At 39.4% G+C, this 17,877-nt stretch overlaps 1 protein-coding gene across 1 annotated transcript in view; it reads left to right on the top strand.

Moving 5' to 3' along the window:
* The window catches only part of GLP1R (glucagon like peptide 1 receptor), a 177,083-nt gene that overhangs the window by 50,407 nt on the left and 108,799 nt on the right, over positions 1-17,877 (top strand). Inside the window, exon 2 of the mRNA XM_061624898.1 lies at positions 17,679-17,775. Coding sequence (XP_061480882.1) covers positions 17,679-17,775 — 97 coding nt within the window. The remainder of the gene's footprint in view (positions 1-17,678; positions 17,776-17,877) is intronic.

Raw genomic sequence — 17,877 nt, forward strand, 5'->3', positions numbered from 1 at the left:
TTTACACTTGGTTATGTAAGTTATGCACATTTGACACTGACAGGGACATGTATATTTAAAATGGTACAGTACAAATTATTGTACAATGCAATTATTTGATTTATCTTAAAAGTGTACATCCTGCTTATTTCTCAAGAGACTTAAGGGGGCTAACAGTAGTATAAACAGAATAGGGCTGCATCCAAATAAATCATATTCTGAACAGACCAATTGAAATCAATGGACTTTGTCATGCCCATTAATTGCAATGAGTCTACTCTGAGTAAGACTCAAAATACCGTCAAACCCCCCAACATACGTTAAGTTAACAATATCCAAACTAATTATTTAATTTATGCTGTAAATATCATGTGTCTTCCTCAATTTTATCAGCTATGAACTTGTCTGATGAGGAGCTTCTGTCCTGCATGAGCAGAACAAAGGAAGATGCTAATCAGATTTGATAATGCAGACTAAATAATAGGAATGCAATGTTTAATGCAAATGTATATCCATGTACCTTTGTCTCTCATATATCTTTGTGTGTGTGTGTATTTCATGTATATCTTTGTGGTATGTTTTGTCTTTTATATTTTAAGATTAAAGATTAAAAAACATTGAGTTTAGTCAGTATATTGTCTGAAATCACTAAATGAAGTGTCCATGTGTCTAGGCCAATAAATTATGGTCCCTTTGGGTTTTATTTGCCTGTCTTACCACAACAGGATGTTTTTATTAAAATCAAATCCCACAAATTAGACATTCTTGCAAGAGAACATGTCTGATTATTTTCTTATTACCGTTTGCTAATAATTTTTCCAAGGGCTGTCTTGGCATAGTGTGTAAAAACCACTATAAACATGGTATCTATTTCTGATTAGTGGGTGGACAGACTTATCCTTTGAGGTTGTTTTTTTTAGAAAAAATATATATGCTGGTGTTTCTTATAAATTAGATAGTATTCTTTAATGTTATTAATGAGTGTTGTACTTTTTAAAGGTGAAAATAACTCTAGCAAAGATTATAACTTTGTCCATGGATTGTAGTTAATGAGAAAACCAGCAAAACCAGCTAGAAACTATGGAGAGTGACTAAAGGCAAAGAACTGGTTACTAATAAGTTACCCATTTAACATTAGTTGAGTCCTGCAACACAAATAGTTGCTCAAACATACATTCTGCAACATACATTTGAAATTACTTTTGTTTTGAGTTCATATGATAAGTACTAGAAATCTGGTAGACCGTTCAACATTAGAGAAGGATTGAATGCCATTGTTTCACAGTTATGGTTCGTAAAGGTTCGAGTTTTTCAATGGGAGGTTGGTACTGCATTTATGTGATCAAATCTTGGCATTAATAAGCTGAGATATACACACACCAGATATGTATGTAGCTGCTTTGCTTTTCTCTCTTTGCATAAGTGAACAAAGAGAAATCCAGTTACCATAGCTTCCTCTTGCATCCAGACCAGGTGTTACGGTTGGCTTCCAAACAAGCCAGGATCTAGAAGACTACTTTAAACCGTATCTTTACATTCTGGCTTAACCATTGCTTCCCTGCTCCGATGTAAGGGGAAGCTATGGTTACCTGCTGGCATCCTCGCTTGTTTTTCTGCTTGTGTAAAAGAAAAAAAAGGGGGAGTGAAATGGCTGCATGTGGCTATTGCAGGTTGTGCATATCTTGGTCAAAGTTTGATCTTGTATATAGCTGTATATGCATTAACTAGCTCTGAACATTCTTTAGTGAGACGGAAGGTAGTGCTTTTAGATATAGATGATGTAATCACTGCTGTTTTGGGTTGAGCTTGGAAGATTTAAGCTTCCAGACTTCTCAGATGCTCTTGCCAGGAGAGAAGCCCCCCATTTCCCCAGCCCCAAATGTTGGGGGGCTTGTACATTGGGACCAGTTGCCAGGGGAGGAGAAGGGTTAAAATAATTGATTGTGGTAATGACTGCCTCTCTCACTGAAATGGGGGGGGAGAAAAATGGGTATAAAAGGGATGCTATTTGGAATGGAAAGGATAAAGTGAAAGCCAATTCCTAGAGAGGAGAGACAGACCACAGAGAAGGAAGTAGTAGCTACAATAGCAGCATAATAAGCCATATATACCTGATGAAACTGCAACCATTTCATTGAGTTGAAAGGAGTAGAATTTTCTGGGTGTTGAAGGGAAAGAACACTGAACCTAAATCGAAAAATATAGTGGGGATACTTTATTCATCATGCCATACAGATGCCCTATAAAAAGTGAGTGAATTATTCCAGAGAACATGCCTGGTTCAGAAACAGCCTCAATGCCAGAATTTTTTCCAGTTTGGAGCCATGTGTCTTTTTGATTTTATACTTCCAGTGATATTTATTTTGAAGAAACCATTAATGACTCTCCTATCTGGCTAGCAAAGCACTAACTCATTTCAAATGCCCCCCCAAACCTGGCTTTTCAGAACTTGAGGGGGGGTATTTAATGTTATTAGTTGCATTTATAGACTGCCATTCATCACATCGAGGTGATCCCAGCACAGCTTTTGCTGTATAAAAATTCAAAACATAAAACACAGTAAATAAGTGACAATAAAACCAAATGATGATCATAGCAGAAGAGAGACCAATAATAGTGGCAACTCACATTAAATAACCTATAGAACCTGGGACAACAGGAGCGTTTTCATTTGACAGTGGTAGCCGGTTAGAGTCTTTACTATCCGTACTTCTGAAGAAGAAAATTCAAGAGCTAGGGAGTTGCAACAGAAGTTGACAAGGGAGTTGACAAGAAGAGCCCACCCTCTGCTAATGGTAACAGACAGTTGATATGGGAAATAAGGGTTGGTATAACTGTTGCAAAACTTTAGATTCTTTAATGTCCTGTCTGGTGTCTGAATCGTTAGAACCAATTTTCAGTCTTAGCTATGCAGCTAAGAAGGCTGGTGAGTTGATTTTTTTTAGTTATTATTCAGCTATCGCTACTCAGTCCATAGTAGGTGTAAAAACACCATCCTTGGATTGAAGATTACTACTATTAATAATTTTTTTTAAAACCCACTCTAAAATGATTTAATGCATACATGTCAAGGTGCTTAGTGGGATTATATTTTATTCCTAGAAGAGTTAAGCCTGCATACGGAGTTTGTTTGCTCTTAGTGACTTTTAATTCCAGAGTTGGATATTTGGGAGAAATCAACCAGCAAGAGCTATTCTGCCAAGGATTAAATTTAGACCAGGGAGCTTTGCAAATAAAGGCAGTTAATAAATGTGCCTGTTGTGGGCAGGCAAGTTGGTTGCACTCCCATTTATGATTCCTTGAGAGCATCTTTGTGGTTGAACATAATGGTTTATAATGTCATTGACTTGTTTGTCACAGAAGGGTAGCCACCCCCTTCTTTCTCCATTAGAAACCCAGATAGCTGCTGCTTTTCTCCTGATTTTTTTTCTCCACTGCTGACTTATATTGAAAAATATAACAGCAGAAAGTGATGCTTTCAAATTCTTTGGCTGGAATGGTTCTTAATTTCTTGGAGGGCAGCAATCCTAGCTTCAGTGCATCATTATGTACTTCCATTTCATTAGCATCCACTGTATTAGGTGGTGTGGCCCCAAACAAAGACATTTCTGTTGGCAAAATATATACCTGTTTTTTAAATTTTTTACTCTCCCTTTCCATCCCTGCAGACCCCCAGGGTGGTTAACAATAAATATAACTTTAAAAATTGTAATACCTATGTAATTAACACAAAGAAAATGCCTATTAGTAGAATTTTAAAAAAGAAAAGCAGCCAAACCAGAAAGCAACCTCTATAAGAGGCCAGAACAGAAGGTCAGTTACTTCCCAGGCCCAAAACATGCTGAAACCTGGTATATGATAGCAGATACAGAGAGAGCCCACTACAACAGACGATTCCCCAAAGAGTTGCCACAACAGCAAAGGCCCAGTCTTTTATATCCGCTCGCCATATTTCAGATGGTTGTGAATACAGAGCAGGTTATCCATTAAAGATCAAAGGGTTGGTTGGGGTGGAGGTAAGGAGGCATTCCTTAAGCTAGCTAGATACCAAGGTGTTTAATACGTTAAAGATCTGAACCAGTATGCTGAATTGGGCTTGGAAATGGATTTGAGAGTGTTGAAGAAGCTGAGAGCAATGCCGTCAGGAGTCTAGACCAAGAGGCTAGACTCCTAGCAGGGGCACCCATGGTGGAATGGTCAAAGCTGAGACACCAGACTAAGATGCATCCAAACTCAGAGGAAGGCAATGGTAAACCACCTCTGAATACCTCTTACCACGAAAACCCTATGAACAGAGTATCCAAAATGCAACACGAGATAGTGCTGGAAGATGAGACCCCCAGGTGAGAAGGCACTCACTGAGGTACTGGGGAAGAACAAAGGACAAGTACGAGTAGCGCTGTGAATAATGACACAGCTGGATCAAAGCCAAAAGGAAGCCCAGAGGCTGATGCGCACAGATGTGAAAAGAGAGTCTGGAGTTGTACGACGCACACAATAGGAACATAGAATGTGAGAAGCATGAACCAGGGAAAGTTAGAAATTGTCAAGCAAGAAATGGAGCGTATCAACATTACAATACTTGGCGTGAGTGAATTAAAATGGACTGGAATGGGACATTTTCAATCAGGCAACTACAAAATATTTTATGCAGGAAGTGAGAAATCAAGAAGAAACGGGGTTGCTTTAATAGTGAGAAGTGATGTAGCAAAAGCAATTAGGAGCTACAATGCAAGGTCTGAGTGAGTGATATCAATGAGATTAAACAAGAAACCTATTAACCTAACCATCATCCAAGTCTACACTCCAACATCAAATGCAGAAGAAGAATTGGAGAGATTTTATGCAGAAGTACAGAAGGAAATTGATCACACACCAAAACAAGATATGATGATAATAATGGGGGATTGGAATGCAAAAGCAGGGAACAGAGTAGAACTAGGAATTGTGGGGAAATGGGGCTTAGGTGACAGAAATGAAGCAGGAGAAAGACTTACTGAATTCTGTGAAGCCAATGATTTGTTTCTTGCCAACACATTTTTTGAGCAACCAAAAACACGACTGTACACGTGGACATAACCAGATGGTCAATATAGGAATCAAATTGATTATATAATTGGAAGCAGAAGATGGAGAAGTTCCATACTTTCTGCAAAAACAAGACCAGGAGCAGACTGCGGTACAGATCATGAACTGATCGTATCGAAAATCAGAGTAAAGTTAAAGAAGAACAAATCACTCATAATGCCAAAATACAACTTAAATAACATCCCAGAAGAGTATAAAGATCAAATTAGGAACAGGTTTGAGGCTTTAAACTTAGTTGACAGAGAACCAGAAGAGCTATGGACTGAAGTCAGAGACATTATCAGGGAAGAATGCAAAAAGACAATACCTCTTGTTAAAAAGAGAGAAAGACCTCAATGGATGACTGAAGAAACTCTTAAAATGGTTAAAGAGAGAAGGAAAGCAAAAGCAAAAGGAGATAGAAACACGGTCAGAACCCTAAATGCAACTATACAATGACTAGTATGTAGGGACAAAGAAAACTATTACAATAGTTATTGTATAGAAATAGAAAAGGACAACAAAATGGGAAGAACAAGAGCCCTATTCAAAAGATTAGAGAAATGAAAGGGAAATTTAAACCACGAGTAGGGATGTTGAATAATCAACAGGGGAACACACTGACTGACCGAGATGAAATAAAAGACAGATGGAAGCAATATACTGAAGAACTCTATAAAAGAGATGACAGGATGACAGATTCATTCATGGAGGAACCATATGACGAAGGACCAGAAATTTTAGAATGTGAGGTGAAAGCTGCTCTTCAAATTCTTGGAAGAAACAAATCACTAGGAATAGATGGCATACCAATAGAGTTGCTACAAGCTACTAGACTGAATCTGTCCAAATTTTGACAAAAATGTGTCAACAAATATGGAAAACTAAACAATGCCCCACAGACTGGAAGCGTTCAATATATATCCCAGTTCCAAAGAAAGGGGATCCCAGAGAATGCAGTAATTATTGAACTATTGCCTTAATATCCCATGCAAGTAAAGTAATGCTCAAGATTCTACAACAAAGGCTCTTACCATATATGGAGTGAGAAATGCCAGACGTCCAAGCTGGATATAGAAAGGGAAGAGGCACCAGAGATCATATCGCAAACATACGTTGGATTATGAAACGGAGCAAGGAATTTCAGAAGAAAATCACCCTGTGCTTTATAGATTACAGCAAAGCCTTTGACTGTGTAGATCATGAAAAACTATGGAATGCTTTAAAAGAATTGGGGGTGGCACAGCATTTGATTGTCCTGATACGCAACCTATACTCTGGACAAGAGGCTACTGTAAGGACAGAATATGGAGAAACCGATTGGTTCCCCATCGGAAAGGGTGTGAGACAGGGTTGTATTTTACCAAGATGAAGGAGGTGTGAAAATTGGAGGGGAAACATCAATAATTTAAGATATGCAGACGATACCATACTACTAGCAGAAACCAGTAATGGTTTGAAACGAATGCTGAGGAAAGTTCAAGAGGAAAGCACAAAAGCAGGACTACAGCTGAACATGAAGAAGACTAAAGTAATGACAACAGAAGATTTATGTAACTTTACAGTTGACAATGAGGACATTGAACTTGTCAAGGATTATCAATACCTCGGCACAGTCATTAACCAAAATGGAGACAATAGTCAAGAAATCAGAAGAAGGCTAGGACTGGGGAGGGCAGCTGTGAGAGAACGAGAAAACGTCCTCAAATGCGAAGATGTATCACTGAACACCAAAGTCAGGATCATTCAGACCATGGTATTCCTGATCTTTATGTATGGATGTGAAAGTTGGACAGTGAAAAAGGCGGATAAGAGAAAAATCAATTCATCTGAAATGTGGTGCTGGAGAAGAGCTTTGCGCATACCATGGATTACGAAAAAGACAAATAATTGGGTGTTAGAACAAATTAAACCAGGACTGTCACTAGAAGCTAAAATGATGAAACTGAGGTTATCATACTTTGGACACATCATGAGAAGACATGATTCACTAGAAAAGACAATAATGCTGGGAAAAACAGCAGGGAGTAGAAAAAGAGGAAGGCCAAACAAGAGATGGATTGATTCCCTAAAGGAAGCCACAGACCTGAACTTACAAGATCTGATCAGGGTGGTTCATGACAGATGCTGTTGGAGGTTGCTGATTCATAGGGTCGCCATAAGTCGTAATCGACTTGAAGGCACATAACAACAATTGGTGTAATGTGTTCAAAATGGCAGACCCCAATCATCATAAAGACTAACATATTCTGCACCAACTGAACTTTGTAGACATACTTCAGATGCAGCCTTCATAAGTTGGCCCATCAGTCAAAATCTGTGCACAAGTCCTTCTGGCCACAGTGGCCATCTGAGTATCCTGGAGCAATTTGTTCAAGAGCACTTCTAAGCTGACTTCCGGGAAGGGTGACTTCGCTTGTGCCTGCTTTTGAGACGGGAGCCTGTCTCAAAAGAAGCTTATTCAGATATAAATCAGTCAGAACATTTTTTGTTTGACTGATGAAATTTCTCCCGGGCAGGGAGAAACGTAGAGATCAACCTCAAAAGCCTGTTTTTGTTGGGAGGACTGGATTTCATTAATTTATGAGATAAGGTCCAGCCAACAATGCTGGACGGACTTCCGAACAAGCTCTATCTGTTTAATGCGATACGTTTATCTTTTCTTTAAAGAGAGAACGGACTAACAGGCAAGCACCCTTCTTTCTATTATTTTTTTTACTTGGTTTAAATTGTTGCAACAAAAGGAGATTTGTCAGATTGATCGGCTTTGGACAACTTCTGGGTGAGCTATAACTCTTCTCTGTCATTCACGAAATTAACAGCTTATCTCTGTTTCTGTCGCAAAAAGCTGTCCTGGAAGTGCATTCTAAAGATATAAACAGAAGAGGGATTTCTATTCCTGATTTCTATTCTGAGGAACATTATATTGTCTGGGACTATTCTCTTTTTGGTCTATTTTATTTTGACGAATCTGCTTCTTCACGACGCCACTAACTGTTTTGATGCTGGGAACTAAATTTGTTTTGCATTCTTGAACATAGAGAGATAAGCAGGCTGCTCTGTTTATACTGTGATGTCATCAAGCCTGGAATATTAACCCAATTGTTGCTGAAATAAGAAGTGGTTCTTCTTTATTTTTGTTTTGCTCTGTTTTCGTGGTTTTAAAAAAAATGGCAATCAAGAAAGTGGCTGAGAATCTGGAAGTAATTATGTTCCAGAAAATAATGGATGAGATTGAGATAACGAAACAAACCCTGCGACAGGGCAGTAAGGAGCTGAAAATTGAACTGAGCAATATCACGCAGGAGCTTAAAGAAATAGGGGATCCTGTGAGAGAGGAGAATGAGATCAGAGATGAGAAAAGAAAAAATAAAGGGAAGATACAAGCCCTGGAGATTGGAACAAATGTGGAATTGGAAAAAGATCTGGAGTTTATGGATTTTAGAAATAAAATCTACTGTTTGGAATTTAACGTTATCTCTGAAGAAATTAATGAAGATATTAGAGATAAAGTTATCAATGGCTTGGATAATCTTCTGGACTGGAATGATGTGATGGAGCTTGATATAGAGAAAATCTATGGAATTAACTGCAGCCATGTGACAATGGAAAAACTCTTAAGAGATGAGCCAGTGCATTTTGTAAAAAAGAAGAACACAGATATGACTTTACAACAGTATTTCAGCAACTTATTCAGAATGGATGGCAAGAAAATATTTGGGATAGAGGAAATTCCCATCAGACTCTTATTATATGACTATGGCTACAACAGCAAGATTATTATGGAATACTGATAATGGAAGATTGGACACTGAAATTACTGGACTTAACAGGACTATTGAAGATGGAAGATGGAACTAATAGGGATAATGGAATAATGGCTATTGAAATTATTGGACCTAACAGATTCTGATGAGATGGATTAATCGAAATGTTTATTTGGACTATGGTTATGACAGTAAGATTATTATAATTATTAACGAGATGGATTAATTGACATGTTTATTTGGAGAAAAATTGATAGATATATTTCTTAAAGAATTGAAACCTCTCTTTGACTTTTTGTGGAAAGAATAAAGTACTGTTTATGAGATTTGATGATTAATTAAGATAACTACTGGAGGAAAGTGATTTTATAATATGATTTGTAGACCTATAACTGATTTGATATGTGACAAATGGGAAGTCAACATTTTATTTTTTTTTGTTTAATCATTTTTGTTTTGTTTTGTTTTTTGTCCTTGAATGTTTTATGATTTTGTTTTCTATGTTTTATGAAAATTTGAATAAAAATTATTGTAAAAAAAAAAAGAGCACTTCTAAGCTGTAGACCTGACTCTTTAGCACAGAGTGCAACTGCACCAAAAATATCTTGAGCAACTAACCTCAGTTGGCTAATTACTGATCTACAGTGTCTGCCTTATATGAATTAACCTTCAATTTTAGTCCCTATTCAGTTCGGCACTGTTCCCGGGAACCAGCCTCTCTGGCATGGAGAGCTGGGCATCAACTGCATTGCCCATTGGTGGTGCTATCATCCAAATTCCAGATAACCTCTCCCAATATAGGGAACAATATAGAAAATATAGTCAAGGAATGTGCCTGTAGTATTGCCATCTCGGACCTCCTCATCTAAATGGATTGACAGAACCACTGTAAAAAAAAGAAAGGTCTTCCAAGTTCCAGCCAGGACACCTCAAGATTCCATGGATAGTAGTAAAAGCCACTGAGATGCCCAGCAAAACCACTAGGGATGTGTTTCCCCTGTCATGTTTGCAGTGAAAGTCAAGTTTGTGGTGAAATAACTACTACTTCATTCAAAACTGTTAGCCCAGCACCCTCTCATAGTGAAGCATTCCTTAATGCTTGAATCTCCTCTGGCTGCTCTAATTAGCTAGTAAGGGCAAGGAGGGGCTCATAGCTTTAGTTTTAAAGGATTTATTTAAAAAGATTGATGTTCATGTTAATGAAGCGTAACTTGTATGTCAGCATATATCCAAAGGTTCCACAGGAAAGGAGAGGCTCCAGGAGTTGTTTTCAGTTACCAGTGGGGTGGAACGGGTGAACCTCTTAAGTAAGGAACTCAACCAGGAGCCATCACTGGGCAGATCCTGTTCTAGTGATAATCTTATTCTGGCAGCAGTGGCTTTCAACAGGTGTTGATGTTTTAACATGACTTCGTGAAATGAACTGGGCTAACTAATGAGCAAAAATAGTAAAAGTTGGGCTTATGAAAATCCTGCTTGCAGCTGTGCAAATATGATCCAGGTTCAGATCACAGACTGCTATGCACCCACCATCACATGTTCAACATGACTGCACACCAAGTTGGTGTGATAGCTGATGGTTGAGAGCACTGTTGGTGCAAAACTGTCATTTGGTGCACCATTCATGTAATTTGGATTTGCTTCTCTACTTCTAGATCCCATCCAAGCAACGTACATACAACACATGTATAGCTTTACAATTCAGACAAAGGCTATGGGTGAGAGTTTGTACTGAGAAAGCAAGTCCAGAAAGAATGGGATGATCAGATTCATGCAGGTACAATACGTGATCTTAAGAGGAGGTCTATAAGGCCATTGACTCCAACCCCCTGTCCAATGCAGAAATCCAATCTAAAGCATACCTGACATGTGGCTGTCCAGCTGCCTCTTGAATGCCTCCAGTGTTGGAGAGCCCACCACCTCCTTCCTATGTGTAGTGAGAGGAGATATTTTGACATGATGGCACTTGTCCCAATCCAAAATGAATTTTAAAAAGTGGTCAGGAAGGAGCTTGTATCTATCCTAGCTCTGGGCTGTATCTTCCTCATACTTTGAAAACCATGGATATAGGCATTCTGGTTGTCCCTATGTACATATATCCCAATGTAAATGGATGTTACTAGTGTTTGATTAGTATGGCTTAACTGAATATCAGAGCAATCCCACTTGTCAGAAGCTGGCAGGAATGAAGCTGGCAGAACGGGCCGCCACATCCAGCTACTGCTTGGAGGCCTCTTAGAAAGGCAGACGCTGGCTGTGCTGGAAAGGCACAGTGGAAGGAAAGAAAATATGTTTGCTTCCACCTCTTTTTTCAGTGTATCTGTTGCTGCAATGGTTTGCAGGAGGGAGCCAAACGGAACCTGGATATTGTGTAAGACCTCATCAGCCCCTCCACCAACATGCCCCCAGAACACCCCTTTTGGAGGCCTTTCACCAGCAGACCTCCAGCAGATCCAGTTTGGTCCCAGCTCTGCCTTGGCTGAGCTGGAATGAGGGGCTTCTGATGGTGTAACCCAGCTGAGCCAGGACCCAACCAGCTCAGCTAGGGATCCATCATATCCAGCTCTCCTCAACCTGGCATAAATAGCAGTTGGATTGTGCCCTATGACTACATTCTTGTAAGGGTGTGTACATTCTTGACATTTGCTAGTTTCTGATTTATTTGTCATCAATGCTCATGGTTGTTAGAGTTCTAAAATATAGGGCCTTGTCTTTGACGAGTTTACTGTCTAAAACAGCCTTGTAAATAACCACACAAAAGTTAACATAAGAGCATGAGAATAGCCAATAGACTAAGGCCCATCTAAAAGAAAGTACTTCTTCATACAGCACATAGTAAAACTAATGAAACTTGCTCCCATAAGAGGCAGTGATGGCCACCATCTTGAATGGATTAAAAAGAGCATTAGACAAATGCATGAAGGAAAATGCTATCAGTGGCTACTAGCTAGGATGGCTGCCTCCATAGTTGGAGGCAGTATGCTTCTGAATACCAGTCTCTGGTGGCCGCAGAAGGGGAGAGTGCTCTTGCACTCAGGTCCTGCTTGCAGGCTTCTCATAGGCCTCTGGTTGGCCACTGTGAGAACAGGATGTTGGACTAGATGGGCCACTGGTCTGATCCATCAGGCTCTTATGTTCTTGGAATTGGAGTCAAACAGTATCTGGAGGGCACCCTGTTGGGGGAGACTTGACATATGTGTTCTATCTTGTGTAACAACTCCAGAGCCGGGAGTAATTTCCTGTCTTAAAGACTGAGATGTACTGAGACTTCTATTTTTCTTTCATCTAAGCTAGAGCCTATGTGTCTGAACATATGAAGGTCATGAATAAATATTCTTTATCTTTTACCTAAGAAGATTGTGTCTGTTGTTATTTGTGCCTGGGAAAGGTGGGACTGGTTTATCTCACTCTGCTGCTTGCATTTTTATATCTCTGCTAAGGAATAGGACCATCAAACTTAGTTCCTATTTCACTTTATATTTTTAAAATACCAAACAAATATAGCCATCATGGGTAGTAGCCATTAATAGTCTTATCTTCCATGAATTTGTCTATCTAGTTCAGCATCTTACAATGGCCAACAATATACCTATGGGAAGCCAGTAAGCAGAACCTAAGTGCAACAGCACTCTCCTCTCCTGCAGTTTCCAGCAACTGGTATTCAGAAGCGTACTGCTTCCGACAGTGGTGGTCACCTCTACCTTTTGTAACTAACCTCTCTTGATACTAGCCTGCAAAATTATTTACTTGTTTGCTAAGGGACTAATAGCATGGAAACCAAAGCTGCTTGCCTAATAGTAGGCTAGTAAAAAATTATCTTCCATGAAGTGGACAAGGGCTGGAGCGAACTGTCCATCCTCTGCCAGCCTGCATGGAATTCCTTGTCACTTATGACAGAGTTAAGTACAAGGATGGTCTACATTTTGATAGTAAGGAAGAGAACAGAGAGAGGAGAAGAAAAGGAAGGAACACATAAGATAGTAAGAGATGAATGTGTATGTTAAACATACTTAAGATTTGGTTACACTTTGGCTTGAGGTTTAAGCAATTATGCTTAAGGCTTTATGGACATTTTTGGAAGCTGGTGTATGTTTATATATAGATACAAAAATTCAGACCCAAACACAAATGTGTCTAACATCTTTTGTATGTAGTGTGGGATTTGTATTCTGTCAAATTCTCTTGTCCTTGCCTTCTTTTCTTCTAGAGGAAAAATATGGATATGCAACTAGAATACCCCCACTGCAACGTCTTTCAGTTTAGCAGCTAAAATTAAACTACAAGGGCTGTTTAATCCTTCCGCTTGGGGGTATATATGCATCAACAACTATGGTCAGGAGACATTTCAGCAGCTTTGTGGCAGATTCTGCAAAATTAGGTTCCTGCTGATAGTTTTATTACTTCTTAAATATCCAGCCTAGACTACTCTATGTGCAAAGAAGATAGCTTTGATGGGCCATTAGTTATTTAAAGGATGGTAAATTTTTAAGTTCATAATTTTGTTTTATAGAGGTTTTATAGAGGTTTGTTTTAGATGGTACACGAGGAGCATGCAGCAAAATGTACCAACATGTGATCATATATAGCAAATATTTGTTTGTTTGTTTGTTTTACCCTGTTTTTCAGATGAAAAGGCTTTACAGATCAATAAAAATACAATCCTTGCTCAGCCTTACAGTTTAAAAGTCATAAAACCAAAAGAAAAAGAGGAGGGGGTGAGAGCACAACAGAGAAACTGCAGTAACAATTCTTAAGGTTACAAAGTTTTTATAAGGACCAGCTAAGATGGAAACAGTTCAGGGAGAGGAGCCGATAAAGTGGTCCTGCTTCCCTTCTTTTCCTCTGCTGCAACCTTAATGGGATCGTTGGTGCCAGGTGATAGCTAAGGAAGAGTAAATAGACTGTTCTTTCTCTGGAATCTGGACCGCTGATAAGGAATGCCTTGCAATCAAACACATTCTTTCTAAAACTCCTTTTCTAATTTCAGATGCTAATTAGTAATATCTAATAACACTGATTAGATAATAGGGAAGATTCCAGTGTTTAGGAAGTTTTTGTAAAAAATAAAAGAAGACAAGTAAGGGGGTGGATATAATAGAAACAGATTTATACATGAGCTGAAAAAAGTAGGTAAGGAGGCTTTTCTCCCTCTCATAATTTTAGAACTTGGGGTTATCCAAGAAAACTGAATGTAGAATTTAGAAGATTTAAGGACGAGGAAGATGAAGTACTGGGATTGCTACCACAGAATGCAGTGATGGGCATCAACTTGGTGGTTTAAAAAGAGATTAGACAAATTCAGAGAATAAGGTTGTCAGCGACTACTAGTCATGATGGCTATATATTATCCCTGGATCAGAGGCATGCCTCTGAATACCAGTCACTGGGGAACCACATTGGACTTTTGTGCTAATCTGTGTTTTTCCAGAGGTATCTTGTTGTCCACTGTGGGAAACCACATAGTGGACTAGACAGGGTTTTGGGCAAACCCAGCAGAGCTCTTCTTGTGTTCTTACAACAGAAATTAGACGTAGAAAAAGTTTGGTCTTAACTGTGTGTAAATTGCTCAGACGTTCTGCTGTTCCAGAAGTGGTCTTGAGTGATTTGTTTGTATTTGTTCTAACAATACTTGTGTAGGTTGTGCACTCTGTGCTTAAAATTTTCTGCTTCAGTTTTATGACACTGTTAATATGAAAATTGTCAGAAAGTAGGTGGTTTCGAAGGGTTGAGGTGAAATGAATCTGTTTAATTTAGTTTTTGCTTCATAGTCAAATTTGTTTGTGTGTTCTTTAAATGCCCCCCTTGAAATTTTGTCTCCCCCCTTCTTTTGGTCCAACCTGGATGCTAGAAGGAAGAATGCCACCCACACCCCAAAGACTGATTTTTTAAAAGAAGTTTGAGGGACTTGGGTTGTTTCTGATCTGTGCCCTATGGGCTAACTCAGGGAAGGTCCTAAGCCTTGAGAGCCAGAGAGTTGTGGAATTACTGAGCTGGTCTGACCAAGCTCAGGGAAGCTCCCCTACTAGAGTAAGCTAACAGGCAAAGTTCCTTGTATATGTTCCCTGGAAGCCCTGACTCCTGTGTGACCAAGACAGGCTTCTGGGAGGGCTTTTAAAGGGACGCTGCCTAACCCTTTACTCACTTGGGAGGGAAAGCTTATCTGGGCTTGGTCATACATGCTCAAGGATTGCGCAGAGTGAAAATTAAAGTTTGGCTCTGCCGTAGTATCAGTCTTCATAGAACAACTCTTAATGTTAGGAATGTCGAATGGGAAAAGTTTCTTCTGTCACCCTGTTTTTCCTCTAATTATCAGGTTTAGGGGCTTTTAAATGTAGATTATGCACAAATCTGGCTTGTCTTACCTTCAGTAATAGAACCATTCTACAGCCTTGTTTTCCTTTCCCTGATTCCCCCTCCCCCAAAAAAATTATTCTCCCTAATTTGCATTCTTACTAGTGCCTCCCCTGACCTGACTTTATATATGTAATATGTCCCCATTTTGCCACAAATCTAGCACTGGGTTAGAAGTGCATTGTCCTGGTTTGAGTTTAAGTGACAGGTTGTGGCTGTGGGGGCAGGTTTAGGTAGGGACCATTAGGGCAACTTACAGAGGTTTGAAGGGAAGGCAGATTGGAAGAGGAGGTTGTACTCCAGGAATAGATGCAAGGACTTGGTGCTGATCAAGGGGATCCAACTAACCAAATACTGTAAAGCTGTCCACTCTGAAAGCTGTTATAGAATCTGGTCTTTGGAGCTAGATAGCAAATAGGTTGCTCGAGTAACATTCGATATAGTATAGTAAAGTTAAATCCATCTGGCGCTTAAATGGGCATACAATAGAACAGGTCCACACTTTCAAATATTTGGGTATATATATTAACAACAAATTGTCATGGGCTCAACAGTTGGCCCATATTAAACTCGTAGCTCTCAAGGCCCTCGGCCTCTTGAAGAAATTTTTTTACTCAAAGGGCGTAAATGATGAGACCCATGTCCAAACTTTATATATCAAAAATTCTTCCAAAAATCATGTATGGGTGTGAGATCTGGGGCCCTTCTCTACGGTCAGCCCTAGAACCTATTCAAAACACCTTCTTTAAGCAAATCTTAGGCTTACCCAAAGGCACGCCGGCGGCCCATATGAGAATAGAACTTAACTCTCCCTCCTTAATGGCCAGAGCCGACCTAGCATTTTTACGCTTATGGAAAAAATTCTCGGAGGCCAATCCATCCTCACTGGCCAAACTCTGCTGGGAGGTTCAGCTAGAAAAAGGGGGTTGGGCAAATTTTTTTTATGCCCTGGGCATTCAGTATCTTCTGACCCCTTCTCTGCTCGCTAGTCTTAATTCAAAGGCTCTGTCTAACCAAATCTATGATAGTGATGCACAACAAGATTCCGCAGTGATCGCCACCTCCCATTTTTCCAAATGGTTTACTCATATTAAACCTAATCATACATGGCCTCCTTACCTAGATGTTCTAACAAGCGCCCCCCTCAGAAGAACTTATACCGAATTACGATTTCAGGTGATGCCCTCGAACTATCTGTATGGTCGATACCTTGGTATCCCATATGCCGAAAGGCTGTGCATAGCAGGATGTAGAGTGCCAGAAGACCTAATTCATTATATGCTCGATTGCCCTCTATTTTCTTCCCCACGAGCAAAATTTTTATCACCACTGATCCCAGCGAATAATAATAACGACAATAAGTCTCAGACTTTGATTTTGTTATTATCTGCTATACAGCCACACACGATAATTTCTATTGCAAACTTTGCCTTAGCGGCAAAGAAACTGAGAGCCTCTTATTCTGGGAATAGTTGATAAAATTAATTTGCTTGAAATTTTAATTCAATTTAATTCAGGATGTTTATTTTACAATGTGTTAATGTATATGGTTTTTCTGGGAATAGTTATTATAATTAATTTGCTTGGAATTTTAATTCAATTTAATTCAGGATGATTATTTTACAATGTGTCAATGTATACGGTTTTTCTGTTGTAACAGCCTATGGCTACAAACAATTTATTATAAATAAACAGAGTAACATTCTGCTCTAGACTGAATTGTTTTATGCCTGGGTGAAATAAGCCTCCCTGGTCAGACCTCTGCCTGGATATGCACTGATTTGCTTCTGTGCGTATTCAGGCTTCTTCTTTCCTAGAGACATACCCCAAGAAGTTTACAAGCAACGAAGCAAATGCTGCTTCTCCTGGTCAGGGACTTAAGCAGAGGCCTTTCCTCTGTTGGGTGAGGTGGGGCATCTGGCTCTCTGTATAGGCAGGAGCCTAGCAATGGGGATGGGGTTGTCTTTAACACTTGGTGTAGGTGATAAGCCATGATCTTGGATAAGGGCCCTGATCTCTTTGTCAGGGAGCAGGTTGGCATTGGTATTGTTGTGGGTTCACAACAAGCATATCTAGCTATAGTGTGATTTTGAAAGGGCAGTCCATTTGTTTCAGAAAATTGTAGACCCTATGAGTGAAAACAATGTATAATTCTCATAAATCCTGCCAGATGTCAAGGAATAATGCACCAAGTAACAAAACACCGAGGATTGTTTTGAAGGAGGCCAGTATGGCCATGGGCTGAAAATGGTTGCTGGTATCATCTTGACATTCTAAAAACAGGGGAAAGGTGGTATGTAGAGGGAATTGCTATATAGCAAAAGTGCAAAAAAATAGTTCAGTGAATATATCTCTCCTAGGTGGTTGCTTATTTGCATAATTTTGGGGAGCTGTTGCTAGTTTGGGGAGATTTCCCTCATGATGTAAAGTTGCTTACTGTATTTTAATGACACAGGGAAATAATTTATGATTTGGTTAACAACATATTTATGATGTAATTTTCTCTTCTTCCAGAGACCACAGCTCTCCTTTCCTTCACTAAAGCAGAAATGGGAAGAATATCGGCTTCAGTGTTTGGAGTATCTCCATGAAACACCCCCTCTTATGGCAGGTAAGGCTGCTCAGCACAGATGGCACTCACAAAGACAGCATATTAACTGTATACTGCTTCAGTTCTTGCAGACCATAACACCTCCTTCCATAATCTCCCCTT

This window comes from Rhineura floridana, chromosome 4, assembly GCF_030035675.1.
Source record: "Rhineura floridana isolate rRhiFlo1 chromosome 4, rRhiFlo1.hap2, whole genome shotgun sequence".
Lineage (NCBI taxonomy): Eukaryota > Metazoa > Chordata > Lepidosauria > Squamata > Rhineuridae > Rhineura > Rhineura floridana.